General features: G+C 39.0%; 2 protein-coding genes across 2 annotated transcripts in view; one reads left to right on the top strand and one right to left on the bottom strand.

Annotated features, from left to right (window-relative positions):
- The first annotated feature begins 8,217 nt into the window (after window positions 1-8,217).
- On the top strand, window positions 8,218-14,179 carry lpl2a (lipoprotein lipase 2 a). Its single transcript, XM_079245456.1, has 10 exons — window positions 8,218-8,410; window positions 9,145-9,341; window positions 9,449-9,628; window positions 10,126-10,237; window positions 10,345-10,578; window positions 11,032-11,274; window positions 11,377-11,497; window positions 11,778-11,996; window positions 12,247-12,348; window positions 12,430-14,179. Exons 1-10 carry the CDS (start codon window positions 8,311-8,313, stop codon window positions 12,440-12,442), a joined length of 1,521 nt encoding a protein of 506 aa, XP_079101582.1. The 5' UTR covers window positions 8,218-8,310; the 3' UTR covers window positions 12,443-14,179.
- Window positions 14,180-16,064: 1,885 nt separating this feature from the next.
- LOC306759902 (disintegrin and metalloproteinase domain-containing protein 10) overlaps window positions 16,065-20,154 on the bottom strand; it is a gene marked incomplete at both ends in the record, with an annotated part of 38,179 nt that continues 34,089 nt past the window's right edge. The window contains 2 exons of the mRNA XM_079245649.1: window positions 16,065-16,199; window positions 19,755-19,975. Coding sequence (XP_079101775.1) covers window positions 16,065-16,199; window positions 19,755-19,975 — 356 coding nt within the window. The remainder of the gene's footprint in view (window positions 16,200-19,754; window positions 19,976-20,154) is intronic.

Here is a 20,154-nt window from a genome sequence, read left to right as displayed (position 1 = left end):
AGGTTCTGGGGTGCAGGGTTTCGAGCCTCTACACGACGGCTCAGCTGATCCCACAGGTTTCCAATTGGATTCAGGTCTGGAGAGAGTGCAGGCCACTCCATTTGAGGTACACCAGACTCCAACAGCCGTTCCCTGATGATGCGGCCTCGATGAGCAGGAGCATTGTCGTCCATGAAGATGAAATTAGGCCTGTGCTGTTCATGTAGGGACACAATCACTGGATTAATGATGTTATTCAGGTAGTATGGGCTTGTCACTGTACCATTCACAAAGTGTAGGGCAGTTCTGTACCAAGTGGACACCCCTGCCCACACTGTAACACCACCACCACCAAAAGCTGGCCTGGTGACAACAGTGGCTGATGCATAGCGCTCTCCCTGACGTCTCCAACATCGTTGCCGGCCATCATTTCTGCTCAGTGTGAATCGACTTTCATCAGAGAACAGCACTGAGGCCCACTGGTTCCTCGTCCAGCGTAAATGCTCCCTGGCCCATGCAAGACGATGATGCCTGTGCCTGGTGGTGTGGTCAGGTACCCGTGCAGGTCGTCTAGCACGCAGACCACGCTGATGGAAACGATTTCGAATGGTCTGACGTGACACTTGGGTGCCTCTCACCTCTCTTAAACGTGCCTGGAGTTGAGTGGCATTCATCATCCGGTTTCTCAGGGCAGTGTTCGCAATGTAGCGGTCATCAGCACGGGATGTGGCCAAAGGACGTCCACTTCTAGGCCTTTCTGTGACTCTTCCAGTCTCTCCATATCTCTGTTGCAACCTGCTGATGACACTCTGTGACACTCCAAGCTCAGTGGCCACTTCTGTCTGAGAACGTCCTGTTTGAAGCATCGCAATGGCAAGGGACTGTTGTTCCATTGTTAGGTGTCGTCTTGGTCTCATGATGTCAAAATGTGAACAGCATGATGAGGACAACTGTTTAAACACCAGCTCTAATTGAACCAGGACATTTATTGGTCAATTCAAGGATCACACACTTGCCGTGATTTTTGCCGTTAAGCTCCTTGTTAGAGAACAGCAACTTGTGCAAAATTTATTGAAACATTTAACAGTTGGACATGTGCATTTAAAAGCTTAGAGAAGATCACATTAAGTTCACCTGTACAGGTTTGAATGCATTTTAGGCTTGTTGTGAAATTTCACCCAAAAGCTGAATATCCCTAACTTTTTGTGAATAGTGTATATGGAGTACATTATTAGCATCATTGCTGAACCTTTCCATTCATGCAATTCTCCAATCTGTTTGTGTCGTGTAATCAAATTAAATCAAATCAAACTATATAACATCATTCCCTGAATACTGTCTCTTTAACTGAACACAGGTATAATTAATAAAACAGATAAAACATGAAATTAAGTGATAAATGTCTGACTTGGTGCTGATGTGAGGAAGTGATATCTAGGGATCCACCCACACCAGAAGCTAGTCCCCGCATGCTCATAGGGCTGCTGCCACAGATCAGGGACTTCACTTGTTCATGTCTTACAAACATTTCTAGTAGTGGATTGGTTGAACTTAATAGAAGGGGTTTATTGGACATAATGGTACAACTTCAGCCTCTATGAGGAGTTTGTTTTTGTGGCCATAAATAAGGGCACAGTCATGCTTGAGGTGTGAGTGTTTTAACAGAAACACATAACAACACACACTTGGCACCAGCACACAGAGTAAAAAGCTCTTCTTGGGAATTTGTTCCTAACAAACACGTTCATTTACAGATGATGTTTCTCACCAGGGATCCAAGAATAGCGTGACTCTGTCACATCTGAAACATGACTTTTTCCTTTTTTTATTTATATTTTTTGTAACATTTTCAAGCCTCTTTAATGCATTACATTAATCCTATTCTGACAGTCACTCTTCTGTACAACACATTAGATTTAAGAGGTGAGTGTGATTTGGTCTTACAGCAAAGTACATTTACACACATTTATGGGCCACAGGGGTGGATTTCTGTGACTATGGTCATGATTTTAGTTTATGAGAGGTTATGAAATTAGTTAAACATGCACTGTAATTTTGACCCAGACTCTACAATACTAGCGTCTTTCCCCACACTAGAGATGATGCTAACAATAACAGCTTTATGCTGTTTCTCTTACAAAGCTTAAACTGACTAAAACTGGACCCAGATGCTGTCAGTCAGATGATAAAATTATATTTTCTTGATCTACCTCTGGTTCCCTAATTCTAAGGAAAGCAAGGATCTACATGACAACCATTGTCTGTATTTGGACGATATCTTTAGCCTTTAATGAAAACAGAAGCAGCTCTGAATTAGCATTGACGCTAACGGTAGGACACTTTAACAAGGTTGTTATTGATATATCGCAGTTGCACCTCCAAGCCCTCCCCCCGAGTCCTTAAATTGCGCTGATAGTTGAGTTATGTCGCAAACAGGATTACAGCTGGCTCTTGCTCAAAACAAGTTATGTAATGCTGAACTAATCCATAGTATGAGTGAGACAAAACATGTATGTCTCTGGCATGTCTATGTCTGCTGTGAATGAATGATTGAATTCCCCTTAAAATGGTTCCCACTGGACTATGGGAAAGCTGGGAAAATATCGAGGAAGATTTGGGATCTGGATATGAAGTTAATGAACTGAAAATAACGAATAGCTTATGTTGCAGTCCTATTTGTTTTGGATTAATTTAGTGGTTTCAAATCTCAAAAGCCAGCCTGACCCTCAGCTGACAGCTGTTTTTCCTTTTTTCTTTAAAGCTGATCAGATCCTCCGGTGATTAACTCATCTACACAAAAATGTTCACTTGGCGTGCCTGCAAATGATTCATTTTCCAAACCTGGATGCTGAACAAAAAGGCCTGATTCCTTTTTCCAATTGTTCCTCTGAAAAACAAGAGTTGATGGATTTGATGTCTAATTCTCAGCTCTGAAAAGGATTTTCATGGAGATATCTACGACTTCTGTTCTGATAAATTCTGGCTTATAATTTATAACTTTATTTCCTTCTTTTCAGCAGCAAACTTCCTTTTCATGCACATTTCACTGGTTCTTTGAGAGGAAACTGCCCTAGAAAAACACATCTATGACCTATTTTAATTCCGTTTTAAGTATTGCTGACAATTTACCAAACTGTTCTGGAGCACTATAAAGAGTATAACTGAGAAAAGAAAGAAAATAAGAGATGAAAAACATGGTGACCACTTGCACTAAAGCAAAGTTAAAACACAGTAAATAAAATTTTGCTCTGGTGGTTGTTGTGGAAACAATTCCTCAGGACTTTGTGTTGACAGTGAATTAGTGTTGCTGAAGCCACAATGCTGGCTTCCAATACCTGTTTTGCTCTGACCTGGAAGCCACAAAACTACAACAATATAACTCTGAGTTAAAGGAAACAAGAAATCCATGAAAGGTTATGTGGGTAAATCCAAGATTAAAAGAATAAATATACAAGTGAAAGACTGGTAAAGAATTTTCTGTACATTTGTTGCGTAGGTCAAACCCATTGCCTCCAGCATGAAACACCTCCAACATTGTTTACTTTCTCCATGCAGTAACCTTATCTGGCAAACGTAACATCATTCCTAGAAATAATCTGAGGAAATAAGTCTTGGAAATACATAAAACTGAAGACATTTTGTTGTCAGCAAACTTAGTGGAAGAGTTAATGCTGAGCGTGTTTCCTCTCTCCTGGAGCCTGTAAATCTCTGCAGTTGAGCGCTGGCAACCGATTCAGTCTCTTCTCATCTCATTCTCGTCGCCAAGGCAAACTCCGTTCCCTGCAAAGACGAGGGCGACTGGATCTGACCTGCAGTAGCAGGAGGGGAAAAACAAATGCAGTCACCCTTTTTCGAGGAAAATGTTGTCATGTTCAGAGAAGAGAGTCAGCTTATGAAGCCAGCTGTTTTTCAGCAACATCTCTGTGTGGGTGCATGTGTTCAAGAAGAAGAAAAACTTTCGGGCTCACAAAATGCGCTCCAACTCTTTTAGCAGAAACGTGCTGAACTACATCTGCATAGTTCTTACCATGAACTATCAATTTGTAGCTCATAAATTTTGTCAATGGTTTAATGATACTCTTATGATGCTAAGAGCTCTGTGACACTAAGCTGCTCAGTGCAGTCACAAATCTAAGCTAACAGGCTGACAAATAAGTGTACTAGCTTAGCATCTTAGCAGACCAGCATTTGCTAAATAATACAAAACACAAAGTGGAGGTATAGGTAATAGGTGCTGCACTGGCTGTGGCAGGTGCAGCAGTGTTACACACTACAACGTGAGCACTTTCATCCCCTCATGACTTATCAAATGGGAGGCATGTTTGATACTGAAAACAGTTTGAATTCAGTTAAAAACCGCACAATGCCAAACACTTTTATCCTTTTCATGTCACTTTTATAATATTACTTATTCACAATTAATCAAACAACTTGGTTTATGCGATTGAAGATGTGCAAAAGAACTTTTCAGTTTTCTTGCAGTTTTCTCAGCGATACGCCCCTGTCTAATTCAGCATCTTGCCTGGCTGTACGGTGAGATAACTCCAGTCAGTAAAAGACAGTCTTATCTTTCCTCTTGGTTTATCTCTTGTTTTCTCTCTTTTCTTTCTCTCTTTTTTTCCTCTCTTCCTCCAACAATATACTTTCATTTCTTTGCTGGATCAGCCATTGTGTACATACAAAACAGCAGGTGTGTTTTTGCCTGCTTGCTTGTGTGTGTGGTGCATAAAGCGAAACTCAGCTGCAACATACTGCATGCCAGGTGAAACAGTTATATATTGCAGTTTCTCGGGCTCTGGATGCCACTCAGCGGCAATTCCAGAAATTTTTACAATTGCTGTGCATTCAAACAAGTCCCAAACACATAGTAGCAGAGACTTACACGGTGCTTGTTTAAGTGCCAAAATACTTTCTTTTTACCATGCAGCTGCCAATCTCATGAAAAGCAATAATAATAATTTACAACTGTAACTTTATGATCAAATTATTTGTTAAGATTTGCATTAAACTTCAACAACTTTAGCAAGAATGCCTTACTAGATTATAGCAATGGGCTTTTTATATTAATATTTAAATCCAAAACGATTAAAACATTTTAGTTTGCTGTTTAGGATGAATTCTCATTAGAAATCAGGGTTTCATCTGGAATTGTCACACTATCACCTGATAGTTGTTTACGGTGCTTAGTGTAATCATGAGACTGTTAGCATTGAAATGACCTTCACAAGAACAATCTTGTAGCACTTCAACCATCACCTCATCTGGGCCTCTCACTCAGTTTGTCTTGGCATCCTTTGCTGGCATTCTGGGCTCCGAATTAGCAGCTGCATAGCCAACTCTCTCTTCACTATGTGTACATAATCTTCAGCTGGCATGTAACTGCACTTTAATACAGCCTGGCTGGAGGGTAAAATGCTCCCTGTAATAGGTCAAAGGTCACAAGTTCTGAAATAATGCAGACTGCTTGCTGTAATAAGGCTGGGAATGCTTGTTTCACTGAAACTTTGCCAAATGTTTTTAATGTTAGTGCATTATTTGCTGCAAAGTTGTATCTCTTGAATTTTTGTTGTGATCAATCAATGGGGACATGTTCTGATGAGAGAGACACTTTTCTACCATGTAAAGTGGAAACAGTAACAACCAGCTTTCTGATGGACTCTTTAACACATGATTTGCTTCTCTTCAAGACAAAGTCAGGACACAAATATAAAACACACAGATTTTTTTCTCTTTTCTTCTTTTTTTCTTTTGTAATTGGGGTATACCTTCCATTTATCTGTATTATTAAATGGGCTGAACCAATGACAGACCTCTCACTGCGTGTGCTGTTGTTATTATGGATGCATTTTCCCCCATAATCTGTAGAATTATCAGGTAGAACCTTGACAGAAACAATACAGACACATTAAAAACTGTCTTGAAAGACTTGACACTGAAGATGAAGTCAAGGAAGTTTAAAAACACAACTCTGTTAGTTTGCTGGAATGAAAGACAACTTTAATTCATACAAGTCTCATCAATGCTGCAACATAACACAACAAAGTTTGATCAAACCAGGCATTTATTTAATCAGGTGTATTTTATCTGTTTTTAGTGCGTGTTTATAAGCTCAGCTTGTGAAGGTGACAATTAAAAAAACTACTCTTTGAAAAGAGATCTGAACTGCTGTTCGATGTAACAACAGGTATACAAAACCAAGAGCTGAATCCTATTAATTTTCACATTATTAGCAACACATTACAAATATGTACAAATTCATGGAATTTAAATATAATTTCAGTAATTGCCTCCGCCAAGGACATTTATGTTTTACCTGGTGTTTATCTGTTCGTTTGTCTGTGTACAAGATAACGCAAAAAGTAATGGATGGATTTTCATTAAATTTTCAGGAGTTGTTAGAAATATGAAAAGGAAGAACTAATTAAATTTTGGCGGAGATCCGGGTCATCATTTGGATCAAGCAATTTTTTAAGGATTCTTTAACATTGTGCTTTGCATAGGTTTGCGCTCTCTGAGTGCTTTTCTAGTTGAAAATGGAACAGTTGCCATTTTATCAATACAAGCACACCATGAAAGTGTTACATATTGCATTGTTTTTTCAGACTTCTCAATAGCTGCATACTATAAATGGTAAAAAAAAAAAAAAAAAATTGTGTCCATGACAAACTCCACTGCCTAAAGTCGTCCTACATTTATTATTTGTGTCCAAAGCCAAGACTGGATCATGAAACAACAAACATCACAATAACCCATGTTAAAAACAACATTGATTTGTTAGAGAAATACATTTGGATTACACACATAATAAAAAAAATAAAAGACTATACAACATATTTATTGGTTTTCAACTTTGCCTCAGAAATATTGTGCTTAATTTCTTTGAGCCCACTTTGTTTCTCTTTCCAGTCTTTTCTGTCATATTTCAATTATCTTGAGTCTTCTTTGTCAATTTTTGCATCTGTTTGTTTTCAAGCTTTAGAGACTGGTGTCATGAATTACTTATGAATAATGCAACAAGTCAGGCTGTGTGTTGTTTGTAACATATTTTAAGTCCCCCCCCCCCCCCCCCCCCCCCCCCCATGTCATTGCAGCCATGTATTGAGAAGAGATCAGTCCATGCAGTCATGCATCATTATGACATGCAAAGCCATAAGATATGTTTTATTATGCATGATACTGTGCATTTTCTGGGTAATTTAGTCCATTATGCAGTGCCAGTGGCATGCTGGCATCTATTTTCACCCTACTTATCGCCTCCTGGAAAAAAACCTTGACAGTGTCAAATGAAACGTCAAAAGGTTCCCTTAAGAGCAGTATTTATATTCACTGCTAGAGCAGTGAAACAGTGAAAGGGCCCCCACAAGACATCCTATGTAGGGCTTTTCATGTACTTCAAGGTGATGAGAGTCAGCCATAACTGGCACATCATGTTAGTTTATCTGCTACACCTGGCTGGCCTCCAGCCTGGGTCACATAAAACTAACATTTAAGTACTGATTGAACCAGAACTCCCAGTTTTCTTATGACCCACACATATTGAACTTCAATGGATAAAGTAATATTTATAGATTCAGTTCATACTTTTGCAACGCTGCAGCATTCTTCCTCAGATGAACTTTAAAGAAAAGCGTAACATTCTTTAAAAAAAAAAAACAAAACCTTTACAACTGTGTTATATCATCCCCAATAATTTGGAGTAATCATGGTTTTTAATGATCTTGCACACTGCGTCATGCTTAATAAAAACTGCTATACATAAATATTTTCACTCCAACTTGCATACATGCAGCGTGTGTGCATGATCTGCAAAAATCCCTACTTCTTCACTTTTAATTTACCTTGATGATACTAATTCATGAATACTAAATTAAATAAGATGATGATTAATCAGTTATCAGTTCTGTGTCGGTCACAAGAAGAAAAAAATGAACAAGAGCTCAGAAACAATACCTACATACATGCAGCCATAATGAATCCCTCATGTTTGACTTGTAATCTGGTCGAAACGTTGAATAAATGAAAAGATAAATCTAACTGCTGAAGTCAACTGGTTTTATTGAGAGACTATCCTGCCAACGTTGTTAACTCTCCGCGTGAAGCAGCCTAATGATTTACTTTACACACATTTTTCCATTCCCCGCCCGGAGGTCAGCAGCCAATGGCTCGTCAGAAGTCCGCAAGTGCTATTTAAGACGCAGTCGCTTCAAGGTGGTTCAGATAACAGCGCTCAGCAGAACCGTCCGGATTAACAGGGAATAAATACAGTCGTGCGGCGCCGTGTGTTTAGTTGTAATAACACATTTTCTTGAAAGGGAAGCAGCTTTGAAAGAAATGAGAGCGTGGCAAGTTTGGTTTTTGTACGTCGTGGTGTTGAATGCAGCTGTGCAGTGCGTGACGTGCCTGGAAGAAGAGCTTGCCGATTCTGTTTTTGGTGAGTTTCCAATTTAACTTCCATCCATATTTTACTCTCTACGCACATTGCCACGCTTCTTTGAGCGCACAAGTGAAAAGTGTTGTGAGTGAAATGCACGCGCACGTGCAGGAAGTCTGCCGCTAACTTTCAGGTTTATCTATATGACGAGCTTTGCGGCTGAACTTGTTCCTTCAGCCTTATCAAAGTTGTATTCATTGCGATAAAGAACACATTTCCCGCTCTCAGGTAAACAGAAGTGGAAGTTACAGGAGCAAACTAATTGTGCAACTCCTGAGTTGTCAGTAGGAGCTGAGTCATCCAGGTGTAATCATGTGCATACAGTATGGCCTCTTTCCCCATGGAAGCCTTATTCATCTCTGTGTGGTTGTTGGCTACACCACCCCACCCCTCTGTGAAAACCAGCTGCCCCCAGCTGCCCCCAGTTGAGTTGGGCCAGCTGACTGTATGAGGACCATTAAAACATGTTCTAGTCAGTGAGATGGCAGGAACAAAACCTGGGAAAAACCCTCCTCAATGGGCTCCATGCAGCACAGTTAAGGGAACCCCTTAACCCTGAAGTTTGATCTAATCCAGAGTAAAAACTAATTTGCTTTGAGGCCCTGAGTTTAGTTAGCTAGGCTTCAAGGATGTCCTTGTCAAAACATTTGATCAAATTTACACATATTATTTAAACCATGAGTACACCGAGGAATATCTTCTTGCTGCTAATTTGTCTGTCTTTTTTTTTGCAGATAATTTCCTGGATCCCCTGAAAGACTTGCTTGATCACAAGGATGACATTAATGCAAGTGTTGCCAAATTCTCCCTCCGTAAACCATCTCATCCAGACGATGACTTGTGCTACATCATTCCTGGCAATCCGGATTCCTTGGCGGCCTGCACCTTCAACAGTACATCCAAAACCTTCCTGGTGATCCACGGATGGACGGTGAGCCCTCTTGCTTCAGGCTTGTTAGAAGACAAAGAAGTTTACTATTGTCATTGTCATCAAAGATTTTACTTTGAAGGTTAATGTTTTGATTGTTATTCCAACAGCTGAGTGGTATGTTTGAAAGCTGGATGCCTAAGTTGGTGTCAGCACTGTATGAGAAAGAGCAAACGGCCAACGTCATTGTGGTGGACTGGCTCGGCTCAGCTCAGAACCACTATGTGGTCGCGGCTCAGAACACCAAAGCAGTGGGACAGGAGATTGCTCGCTTCATTGACTGGATTGAAGTAAGTGGGATCTCTAACAAATTCTCTTAATATACAACACTCCAAAACATAAAGAACACATCCTTTAGGCCTTAATACATATACCTTATAAACCTCTAGTGAGACATGTTAGCTTCTACCAGCTGATGGACACAATGGTAGGGCTGGTAGCCACAGTTTGATTATGATAAACTGGTATGTCAATGCAGCGGAAAATGATTTAATGTTTGTGGCTATCACAACTTCTGGTTATATACGATTTAATTCAGATTAAATTTGGGAGTCAATGACTGATATGAAAAGATACCACGTGCTGATCTAACAAATTACTTTAATTTGTTGTGAATTACAAAAGTTAAAGTATCAAAATGTAACTTTATCTCTGAGCTTAATAAGATATTAAAACAGAAAATCAATCAGTTATTCTGAACGAAAAACAATGCGATACAGTATGAATATAAAAGTTTTTAATTTTCAGGTAATGCTTTGTCTTATTTTGTTTAACTTGTATTTGAAAGGAAACCACCAACATGCCTCTCGACAACCTGCATCTGATTGGCTACAGTCTCGGAGCGCATGTGGCGGGATTTGCTGGCAGCCATTCAACCAATAAAGTTGGACGAATAACTGGTAATCAAATACATCAATGCTCATTCTCATTTAAGAATCTTATAAGCTAAATAAATAATTTTCTGAATGTGTTTGTTTAATCCATGTTCCCGTTTATCTGCATGAAGGTCTTGATCCAGCAGGTCCGGACTTTGAAGGTGAGCACGCCCACAGGCGTCTCTCTCCAGATGATGCTCACTTCGTTGACGTCCTTCACACCTTCACACGTGGCTCCTTGGGTCTCAGCATTGGGATCCAACAACCTGTTGGCCACGTGGACATTTACCCCAACGGAGGGAGCTTCCAACCGGGCTGCAACCTCAGAGGGGCCCTGGAGAAGATTGCTAACTTTGGGATATTTGGTAAAATATATTTTAGATTTGAACTTGGTCAGGCTGTGTTTGGAAATTTTCTTAAATTTAAAACCTGCGGGACAACTAGTACTGTATATCAGACAATTTAATGACAATGTTGACGATTTATTTGCTACAGAAAGATTTCAGTGCGTCATTCTTACACTTATATCTCTGCACAATCTAGCAGCTTTGTGACAAATATAACTTCTTGCCACTTGTCATCAGAATATCAAAGCAGACAACATTGTTACGGTCAGCTGCACAATGACGTCAATCATACCTGTTTAAAAATAAACATGGAGCCCCAAACATAGCTGAGGAAAGGTCAGGAATTTTCTGTCCTGACAGGCGGGGATATCCAAGAAGGAGTGAAAACATGACAAACTGACATATTTGTGTTTTATTTAATGTTATTTATGCTGCATGTTTATTTCATCCCCCCTGTTTTTTCCTCCCCAGCTATCACAGATGCCGTTAAGTGTGAACATGAGCGCTCAATCCACCTGTTTATCGACTCGCTTCTGAATGAGCAGAAGGCGGCCAAGGCCTACAGGTGTGGCAGCAACGACATGTTTGACCGCGGCATGTGTCTGAGCTGCCGCAAGAGCCGCTGCAACACGGTGGGCTACGGCATCAGCAAGGTCCGCAGGGCACGCAACGTTCAGATGTACACCAAGACACGAGCCACTATGCCGTTCAGAGGTTAGTGGGTCTTCCTATTTATACTCAGGACTCATGTTAGAGAGTCAGTTAGGCTAGCAGTATTGACCTGACCGATGCATATTATGGCTCTTTTTTTTCCAGTTTACCACTATCAGTTGAAGATCCACTTCTCCAGTAAGGTGAATACTTCAGAGATGGAGCCATCACTGACTGTCTCACTATATGGAACCAAAGGAGAAGCTGAAAATCTGGAGCTCAAGTTGTGAGTAAACAGCTTAAATCCTTTGTTAAAGAGATTTACTGCACTGTGACTTTGCATTGTGTAAGATATGATTTGTCTTGTAACAGCACAGTAGCTAGAGACAGAAGTAATAAACAAGGATTTAACCACACACACATAGCAAAGTGGGTTGTTCACTAACTGTGGTCATAGCCCACTAATATTATGTTTTATGATGCATACTTGACAAGCCTGAGCTGCATGAAACACTGACTGGCTGAGTTATGCAGTAACATTTCTCTCTGTGTTTCTTTTCTGGCAGAAAGGAGAGACTCATGACAAATAAAACACATTCCTTCCTGCTGGTGACCGAAAAAGATATTGGGGACCTGCTGATGTTGAAGTTTAAGTGGGAAGAGACTAAGAGTTGGTCAGCTTCCAACCTGCTGAAGATGGTTTCCTCTTGGTGGTCTGGCGACTCAGACAGCAGCAACATGGAGGTTCACAAAATCCGCATCAGAGCCGGCGAGACACAACAAAAGTAAGTTAAAAGTGAATATAAAGATGTGAAAATTGATTTCATTAAGGTAGTTCAAGGCCATGCTAACTAGTATGCAAGTTATTATTTTGAACATGTTAACGATTTGTTAGCATGTTGCTTAAAAAGCCTCTGACTTACATTACAGAGATGCTAACATTTTCACAGACTAGTTGAACCTTCTGCGCTCTCGTTTCACTCATATATGCAGCACTAATTTAGATAAAATTGCTTTCATAAACTTCTGCTGCAGGATGGTGTTCTGTGTAAAAAACCCAGATGTTCATGACTTATCTCAGGAGGTCACATTTGTTAAATGTAAGGAAGCATGGAGGGTGAACCCAAAACGAAAGAGGTGAGTTAGCTTTTGTAACTGCTGTATTATTCCATTACTGTGAAATCTGATGAGTAACCATAAACTTGGCTTTTTCCATAGGTTAACTCTGTAGAGCCACTCACCATGAAGGAAAGACACTGTTTTTGGTTCAATTCAGCACTTATCTGATAATTTATACCATTTATACTCCTGTTTATTTATCAGCTATATAAAACTTTTAGCACTTTGTATATATAGAAGTATGTATGTTATTTAAAATGATATGTATGTGAATATTGTACAATATTTTATAAGAACAACATAAAAAAAACTGTTTTTTTAAAAAAAAAATTTTTTTATCACATCTTTCTGTAATTTTACTGTTACAGTCCTAAAAGTAAGTGTAATTAATTTTGGTGCCACTTGTTTTTTTTGTTTTTTTTTTAAATTTTTTTTTTTAGTTTTTTTTTTAATCCAAAATAGATTAATATGATGATCAAAGTCAGGTCAGGCTGCACACACAGAGATATGTTTTCATTTTGAAATTATTTTAGCTCAGTTTCAAAAGTAATTTATTCCTTTTTAATGTTCATCAACACTTCCATCTTATGATGTGTTATGGCTTGTCATCCATGTTGAATTTACCACAGGCAGTGTAGGCTAGTGTCTTTATTTCTTACTGAAAATGGGGTCATGCAGAGGTGTGATGAATCAGGAGAGATATGCAGTGGCCGATAAAACCAAATCATGATTTTTTAATGCCGTCTGCATTGGGTTTTAAAGTAAAACAAATCAGCAGCACTTAAATCTCTGCTTTATGCTTGAATAATGTGGCCAATAGCTGGTTAACATGAGCAAAAGATAAGCTTTAAAATGAAAACATAAAAGTGTTAATGTATTCTAGTTACATTTTAAGTGTTTGATGACTGGATTTCCCATGTCTTGTTCTAGAGGTACTTTTATTCTGTCAGAAAAAATACCTTGTTGACAGAATTTATAAAGGTACCACGGTGAAAACATTGGTTAGTAGACTCCCACCCCAAAGAAAGGGGGAAATAGTGTTAAGGTGTATATTTTCTGGTGTTTTTAGTTTCCTGTTGTTTGCCTGCATGGGTTACACCACATACATAACTTAACTGCGCATTCACCACTGTGGTTCTCAGTGTTGTACATGACTGTGAGACCTGTATCAGTGTGCCTTACTGTAAACAGCAGCTAAGCTGATTTTTTTCTAAACTTTACGCTTCTATTGCAGATTTTCTTCGCGATTTTTGCTGCTATTGTAATTATATGAGCTCTGACTTTAATTAATGCATCCAAACCTAGAAAAATCTGCCAGTCTGAGTGTTTTTGCATTATTTGTACTGTATTGACAAGTTACTTCTCACACCTCCATGAAGTGCCAGACATTCTTGTAATAATGCGTCTACTTTTGAGCATGTGATGCTCAGCATGAAGTAGAAGTCAGAGTGAATGTCAACGCTTTCACTGTGGTCTGTTGTTTTTAAATGCAACTCTTTTGTATTAATTCTCATGTATTCACAATTACATTTCCAATGTTTTGAGCAATATTTAATTCTCAGTCCTACAGAGATCGGTACTGTAATCATTGTGATTTTAGAAAATGGAAATGTTTTACTTTTGCATTGAAAACAGAGAAAAAGATAGCTTTGTTCATTGTACAGCAAATTATGTAAATACCACAATGCAGAACAATTAATGATAAGATGCACTGCTGTAGTTATATATTTTTACATCTGGAAGAATTTAATCTGTAAAATGTGCATTTCTGTAACCCTATGTACATAGTTGTAAATAGTTTGTCACTATTATGTGTAAATTCTTAAATAAAATCCTGTTTGCCAAGTGAGCTGTCGGCTGGAGTCGTTTGTTGCAGGATTGTATGAGAGGAAATAGAACATATTCACAATAGTCATCACAGTTACCACTGCGGTGCACCCCCCCTACCCCGCTTGCCCCCCAGCTCCCCCCCGGACTATCAGAGCAAAATTTGTTTGATCCAAACAGTTACAGCTGAAGTTTTAACACAGCTGTTTCTGATATAAAAGGGCAAGAAATTCTCAGATTACCCAAAACAAGATGTCCTTGCAGTCGTGACGCCAGTGCATTTGGCTGACCATGTCAAGGTGACCTGAAAAGATTGCACAGTGGTAGACTCACTACATTTAGTTTTTTTCTAAGGTTTGCAGCTAAAAAAACACAATCTTAATAATGTATTCTGTAATTCTCAATCTAAAAATATAGCTTTTAAATCTGATAATTAACTGTAAAATACTGTCGGGGTTTGGGTGTTATGGTGGACCAAAATACAAGTCAACAAGGGAAGGCGGGAGGAAAGGAAAAGAAATAGACATTTAATTATTACCAATAAAACAAAAAGCAAACCAACAAAAAAAAAACAAGATGCAAAACCGAGATGCAAATATCTGAACAAACTGAGACAGATGCACACAGCAATTCAGGAAGATGGCCACAAGTCTGAGATGTTCAAGAGGGTGACTAAAACAACAAAAGACTAGAATCCCCTTTGGTGGCAGGTGGAGCTGTGTGAAGCTGGAACCCCTCCAGGGATGAGCCAGAGGATCCGTTCTGAAGAAGGGAGATGTGTACTCGGAGATCAGGGCTTCTGATCCTCCAAACAGTAATAAACAAATCATCAACTTCTTTCCCGCAATCCCAATACATCAACAACAGCAGTAATGACAGTCTTAACTCTCTGTTAAATCTCGTCAATGTTTTCAGCATCCCAGGGTGTTGGAGTGTTAACAGAAGATCCGGCGGTGGTTCATTTTGAAGAATGCTGTTTAAAACCACAAGACTTCTTTCAGCAAATCCTCTGCACGTCACCCCAAAGAACTTAAAGCTGATTTTTTTCCCCGCTTTTTTTTGCCAAAAACAAAGTCACTTACTTTTCACTGGAAGTGTTGAATCTTTGTAGCTTCCTGGTTGAAGTAATCAAAAAACTATACGCTCACATGCTCACAAATGAAAAACACAAGAAAAAAAAGCACTTAGAAAACAGGACACGACAGAAATGGAGCAAAACATTACATCATGACATTATTCAGGCAAAGAGATAACAAACTGACCACATATAAAAGGCATGAAGCAATGTGAGCAGAAAGGGGGAAAAAAAACTACACAATACTAAAGAAAAAATGGCTTAAAAGTAAACCAGTTAACAGAGAACAAGGAAATCCCAAAGACAAGGTCAGAATTAAAAAACACTAAGATCATAATAAAACCAGTAGCCTGGGACAAACATCTGGTAAACACTTATTTCCTGAGATTCCAAACATATTAGTGATCACATGATAGGATGATAGGATGTCCATGCTGGCAGTAATTTACACTAAGGATGGTCACCAAAAAGAGACACGTTTTTCATTTCAATGTTCGCAGCGACAGGTGGCATTACTCTGCCAGCAATGAAGTGCCACAGTATATAGCCTTTCTGAAGGGAACCAGATGGACCCGCCTTGCAGTTGGCAGCAACTTTTTCCATAACATATTTATCACAGGTTGAACACAGCAGTTGCCCAGAGATAAGGAAGTGCAGCTCTATGATGAACTACAAAAATATCAAGCGTGAGATGCATTCAACAGGTGTTTAAACGTCCTCCGGGGTCACCTGCAGATCACAACCTACCATGTTTGTCCACAAACATCTCATGAATGTGTTTTTGACTCTTCAAATTCCCACAAAAAGGTGGCTAAATGAATTTGTGTGACTCTCAGAGGTGGCTGGAATCAGAGGCCAGGGCGCAGTCCAAGTCACGGGTGTTTATGGTACGGCCACACAGGCAGACGGTGCAACCCATAAATCCAGACAGCGTCAGTATCACCAGCAGGATGACCCACCAATGTGCCTGCAGAGAAAGAATGACAATTATACTTCCTATTCATTGTAAGGTCATCAGATAACTGCAGTATATAAGCACAACATATCTTTATCATCAATATGAAGCAACCTTTGTAGGTGATCTTATTTTTGGCGGACTAGCGAAGGACAGCCATAAAATGAGAGAAATTACTTAAACTTGCATGAATTTGAATCCAAAAAAGCTGCAAAAAAGCTTTGAAAATTCATGGTATTCACAACTTGGATCATTTTTGTTTTACAAATGATAATGAAAATCATATCATTTCATGTTTATTAAAATCTCAAGGTCAGGAATTTATGGGCAAAAACTTCTCAAAAGACCGAACCATGTACAGTGGAGGCTGCTGTCCAGATCAGCAAACTACAAGTAAGTCTAAGTCTACCAGTAAGTAGACATTTAGCTCGGTTTGAGGCATGGATATAAATAGTCTGGTGTTGTGTGTTTGGTGTCACATTCTTGGTTTAACTTGCACTGCTTTTTTCTCATGTGTCAAAGTAAAACTCTGTACTCTGCAAGTCATAAAACTACAGATGAATCACCAATATATCGTCCATATAAAGACCAGTCCCATAGTGTAGATGCAAATAGACGTGAATTCTACTATATGTTATTGTTTTGACATTGACTGTCATCTTATAGAAAAGTTTTAGACCATATTTTAAAGACATAGTTGTTAAGTTGTAAAGCATCAAATATTGAAATATTAAACATGCACTTGTGACATTCTTACACAATATGAAATAAAGTCCACAGTTTTCTTATATGAAAAGGAGTCAGTGACACTGAGCTCAGGTTGAGCTGGGACATTTTCGTCCCCAGTCAATGGACAACAGAAATCATGCTGCACTCTCATACCCAAATATGCCTTCCTGATTCTCCTCACTGTCATGAAAATCTGCCCTCAGAGGCTTTTATCATTTAAATACTGAACGCTACTTAACACCAACACAGGCAATTAAACAAAAAGACTTGAGCAGAAGATGCAACTTTAGGTAAAAACCATAGACTGTATATAAAGAGAGAAAAACATGTATTGTTAACATATTTTGCTATTTTAGTCAAATAGGGACAAATGAAATCCTGAAGTATTTAGAGGTTAATAATGATGCACTGTAAAATTAATTTACAAACAACTAGTGAAATCTTAATATTTTAGCTGATGCTCTGTTGTATATTATGTTGATGGGTATTTGCACCCAATAGTCACTCAAAAAAACTACAAACTAATAATGATGATAATAAATTTGAATGAGCTAAATGATAATTTTATGAAAAGAGTCACTGCGGTTAAAAAGACTAATTAAAGGAAAAAACAAAACTGTCCCAGTCAAATAAGAGCACTTTGCTGATGAGCAGTGGGCCAGAATACCTGTCAACATACCAGCAGAAGTCTGATATTAGTTTTGGTCCCATCATGACTATTTTTTAAAAAATAGCTCTGCCTGACCACATTTCAGAAGCAATGTCAGGATTTTCATTTAATTTTTATTTATAATTTTTTTGCCACTTTCAAATGATTTCTGTAACAGCTGTTTTTTTTTTTTCCCACTGCACTGAATATCTGGAGAGCATTGTCATGTGCAATTAGCTAAAGTGTATGAATAAGCATAGATAAAAAAAAAAAAAAGAAGTATATATGTTGTAAGACCACACAAACACACACACACACACACACACACACACACACACACACACACACACACACACACACACACACACACACACACAGACACACACACACAAATGCCTACAAATGACTCCCTTTTCGCAATCTTGATTTTAGCCTCTTTGGAGTTCAAATAAAATGGTGTCTTGTCAGACAGAATTAGCAAGTTGTTTCACATGCGGCTTGAAGCGACTCCGCTGAATCCAAACGGCTGGTAGACAGCTTTCTGGCTGAGCTGCTGCACGCTGTTTTCATCTGAGTGTAAACACATTGTTTATACACAGTATGTCATCTGAGCATAAACAGACTGTTTATACACAGTATGTCATCTGCAAATGACATTTCATCACCAGTCAGTTGTAATCCTTTCTTCTTCTATGAAATGAAGGCAAACTGCAAACCAGCCTTAAACCAACATCCCATTCACGCGCAGCTGTAGCTAACAATACGTTCTTCATTCTTAAAACTATAAGAGGCAGATATGACTTGGATAAGGGTCACCATTGGGCCACATTAGACACTGTCAGGAAATGGACGAAGTGAAGTCTTCACTTTTATACACACCACTGCATGTAGATTAAAAAAAGGCTTGGTGTTTCTTGTTATTTTCGTCTCACCATGAAAAAATGAGGTGGTGGAGAGAAAACACAACACTGTGAATAGTATTAACAGATGATGCAACAGCTGCTTTTTCACTGTTTATACTCTATTCTTTTAATTCTACACGCTGGGTCCAGTTTACACATGAAGGCTGCCTGGTTAGAGTTATGCAGCATCGTTTTCTCTCAGGTTTAGCTACTACCTGGTTAGCCTGATGAATGTCATAGTGTCAGATAGTATTTTATTAGATCTGCTTCACCAAATGACCCAAAACTTAGATTTTTGTGCGCCATTTTTATAGTTATCGAGTTTGTTGTCCTTCTGAAGCAGGGGTGGGCAACTCCGGTCCTCGAAGACCACAGTCCTACAGATGTTAGGAGTTTCCCTGCTGCAACACACCTGACTTAAATCAGTGAGTAATTAGCAGACTGGTGCAGAGTTTAATGTTAAGCTCTGCACCAGTCTGCTAATTTAGGCTGATGTGTGTCAGGTGTGTTGCAGCAGGGAAAGTCTGACCCCTTGCAGGACCGCGCCCCTCGAGGACCGGAGATGCTCATCCCTGTTCTAAAGGAAAATAATAAAACTGCATTTGTTGTGACTGTTTTGGTCAGAACAGCTCTGGTGTGTTAGAAATTTGGAAATATTACAATAATTTTTATATCCTATTTCTTATCATTTTGTGTTAACATTGTGTAATTCACACAAATCTGACAGCTGAATATTCAGTAATTCCATGGGGGGGGGGCGTTAATCATTGAACTGTTGAAACTCACCAGGAACTCAGTTTCTTTGCTATTACTCTTCTCTTTCTTCCATCCACACTGCATGTTAATAAAGCAGATGCTTAAAAGCTGCATTCTGTCATCTTGCTGCACAGCTTGCATTACTAAAGAAAAATCCGTCTGAAATTTCAACCTTGATTTATAACAGAAATTAGAGTAATTTTAACGGAGCTAATTTATGCCAGAGTGAATACATCATCAAAATGCTATTTTTAAATCTGCTTCCTAATCTTTCTTTCCATCCATCAAATATAAGAAAATCCAATAAAGACATTGCCCCATATTATGGAACTGCACCAAACATCCAATTACAAGTTGATCTTTTAATCCCTAAACTGCCTTAGAGGTATCTAGAAATGGAGAGTAACTTTAAAACTGGGTCAATCAGTTCCTCTTTTTTCTAGTTTTTTCATGACAGTGCTATCAGTTTATCAGTGTGTTATCTTTTAGAATTTTATTCATGCCGTTATCGTATGACTACGAAGAAGCCACCTTCATCCACGCTTCCATGTCATTGAAATCATCCAAATGTAGGAACGAGTTCTTCAGTCTGGCGATGGGCCCGTCTGCATCCAGGAGGCGACACACATGGAATTTGTCACAGTATCCTTGTTTTCCCGAGCAGGGAGCTCCACTCACAAGGGGTAATGCTTTTCTCTGGAAGTGACGAGACAGCACAGACGAGGTGGTGCTGGCGCACGTCTCAGGCTTATCTGTGATGAATGCACAAAGTCAAACTGCTTTATTTACAGTATACAGTCAAATACATACCCCTTTACTCCATATGCACAGATTTCACAGTAACATGTCACTCATGGCAGAGGCTGCAAAAAAATCCCTTTCCAAAGTCTGACAAACCACTGATCAGTAACACAGGCAGTAAATCACATCT

Source organism: Telmatherina bonti (assembly GCF_933228915.1).
Source record: "Telmatherina bonti genome assembly, chromosome: 8".
NCBI lineage: Eukaryota > Metazoa > Chordata > Actinopteri > Atheriniformes > Telmatherinidae > Telmatherina > Telmatherina bonti.
Note: the sequence above shows the minus strand (reverse complement) of the source record. Positions and strands in the feature narration are given on the sequence as shown.

Excerpts from the sequence above, each read along its gene's own strand:
- lpl2a (XM_079245456.1), top strand. The coding sequence starts at position 8,311 with ATGAGAGCGTGGCAAGTTTGGTTTTTGTACGTCGTGGTGTTGAATGCA. Across the intron at positions 10,238-10,344 it reads TAAAGTTGGACGAATAACTG|GTCTTGATCCAGCAGGTCCG; the intron begins GTAATCAAATAC and ends ATCTGCATGAAG. Across the intron at positions 11,275-11,376 it reads AGCCACTATGCCGTTCAGAG|TTTACCACTATCAGTTGAAG; the intron begins GTTAGTGGGTCT and ends TTTTTTTTCCAG.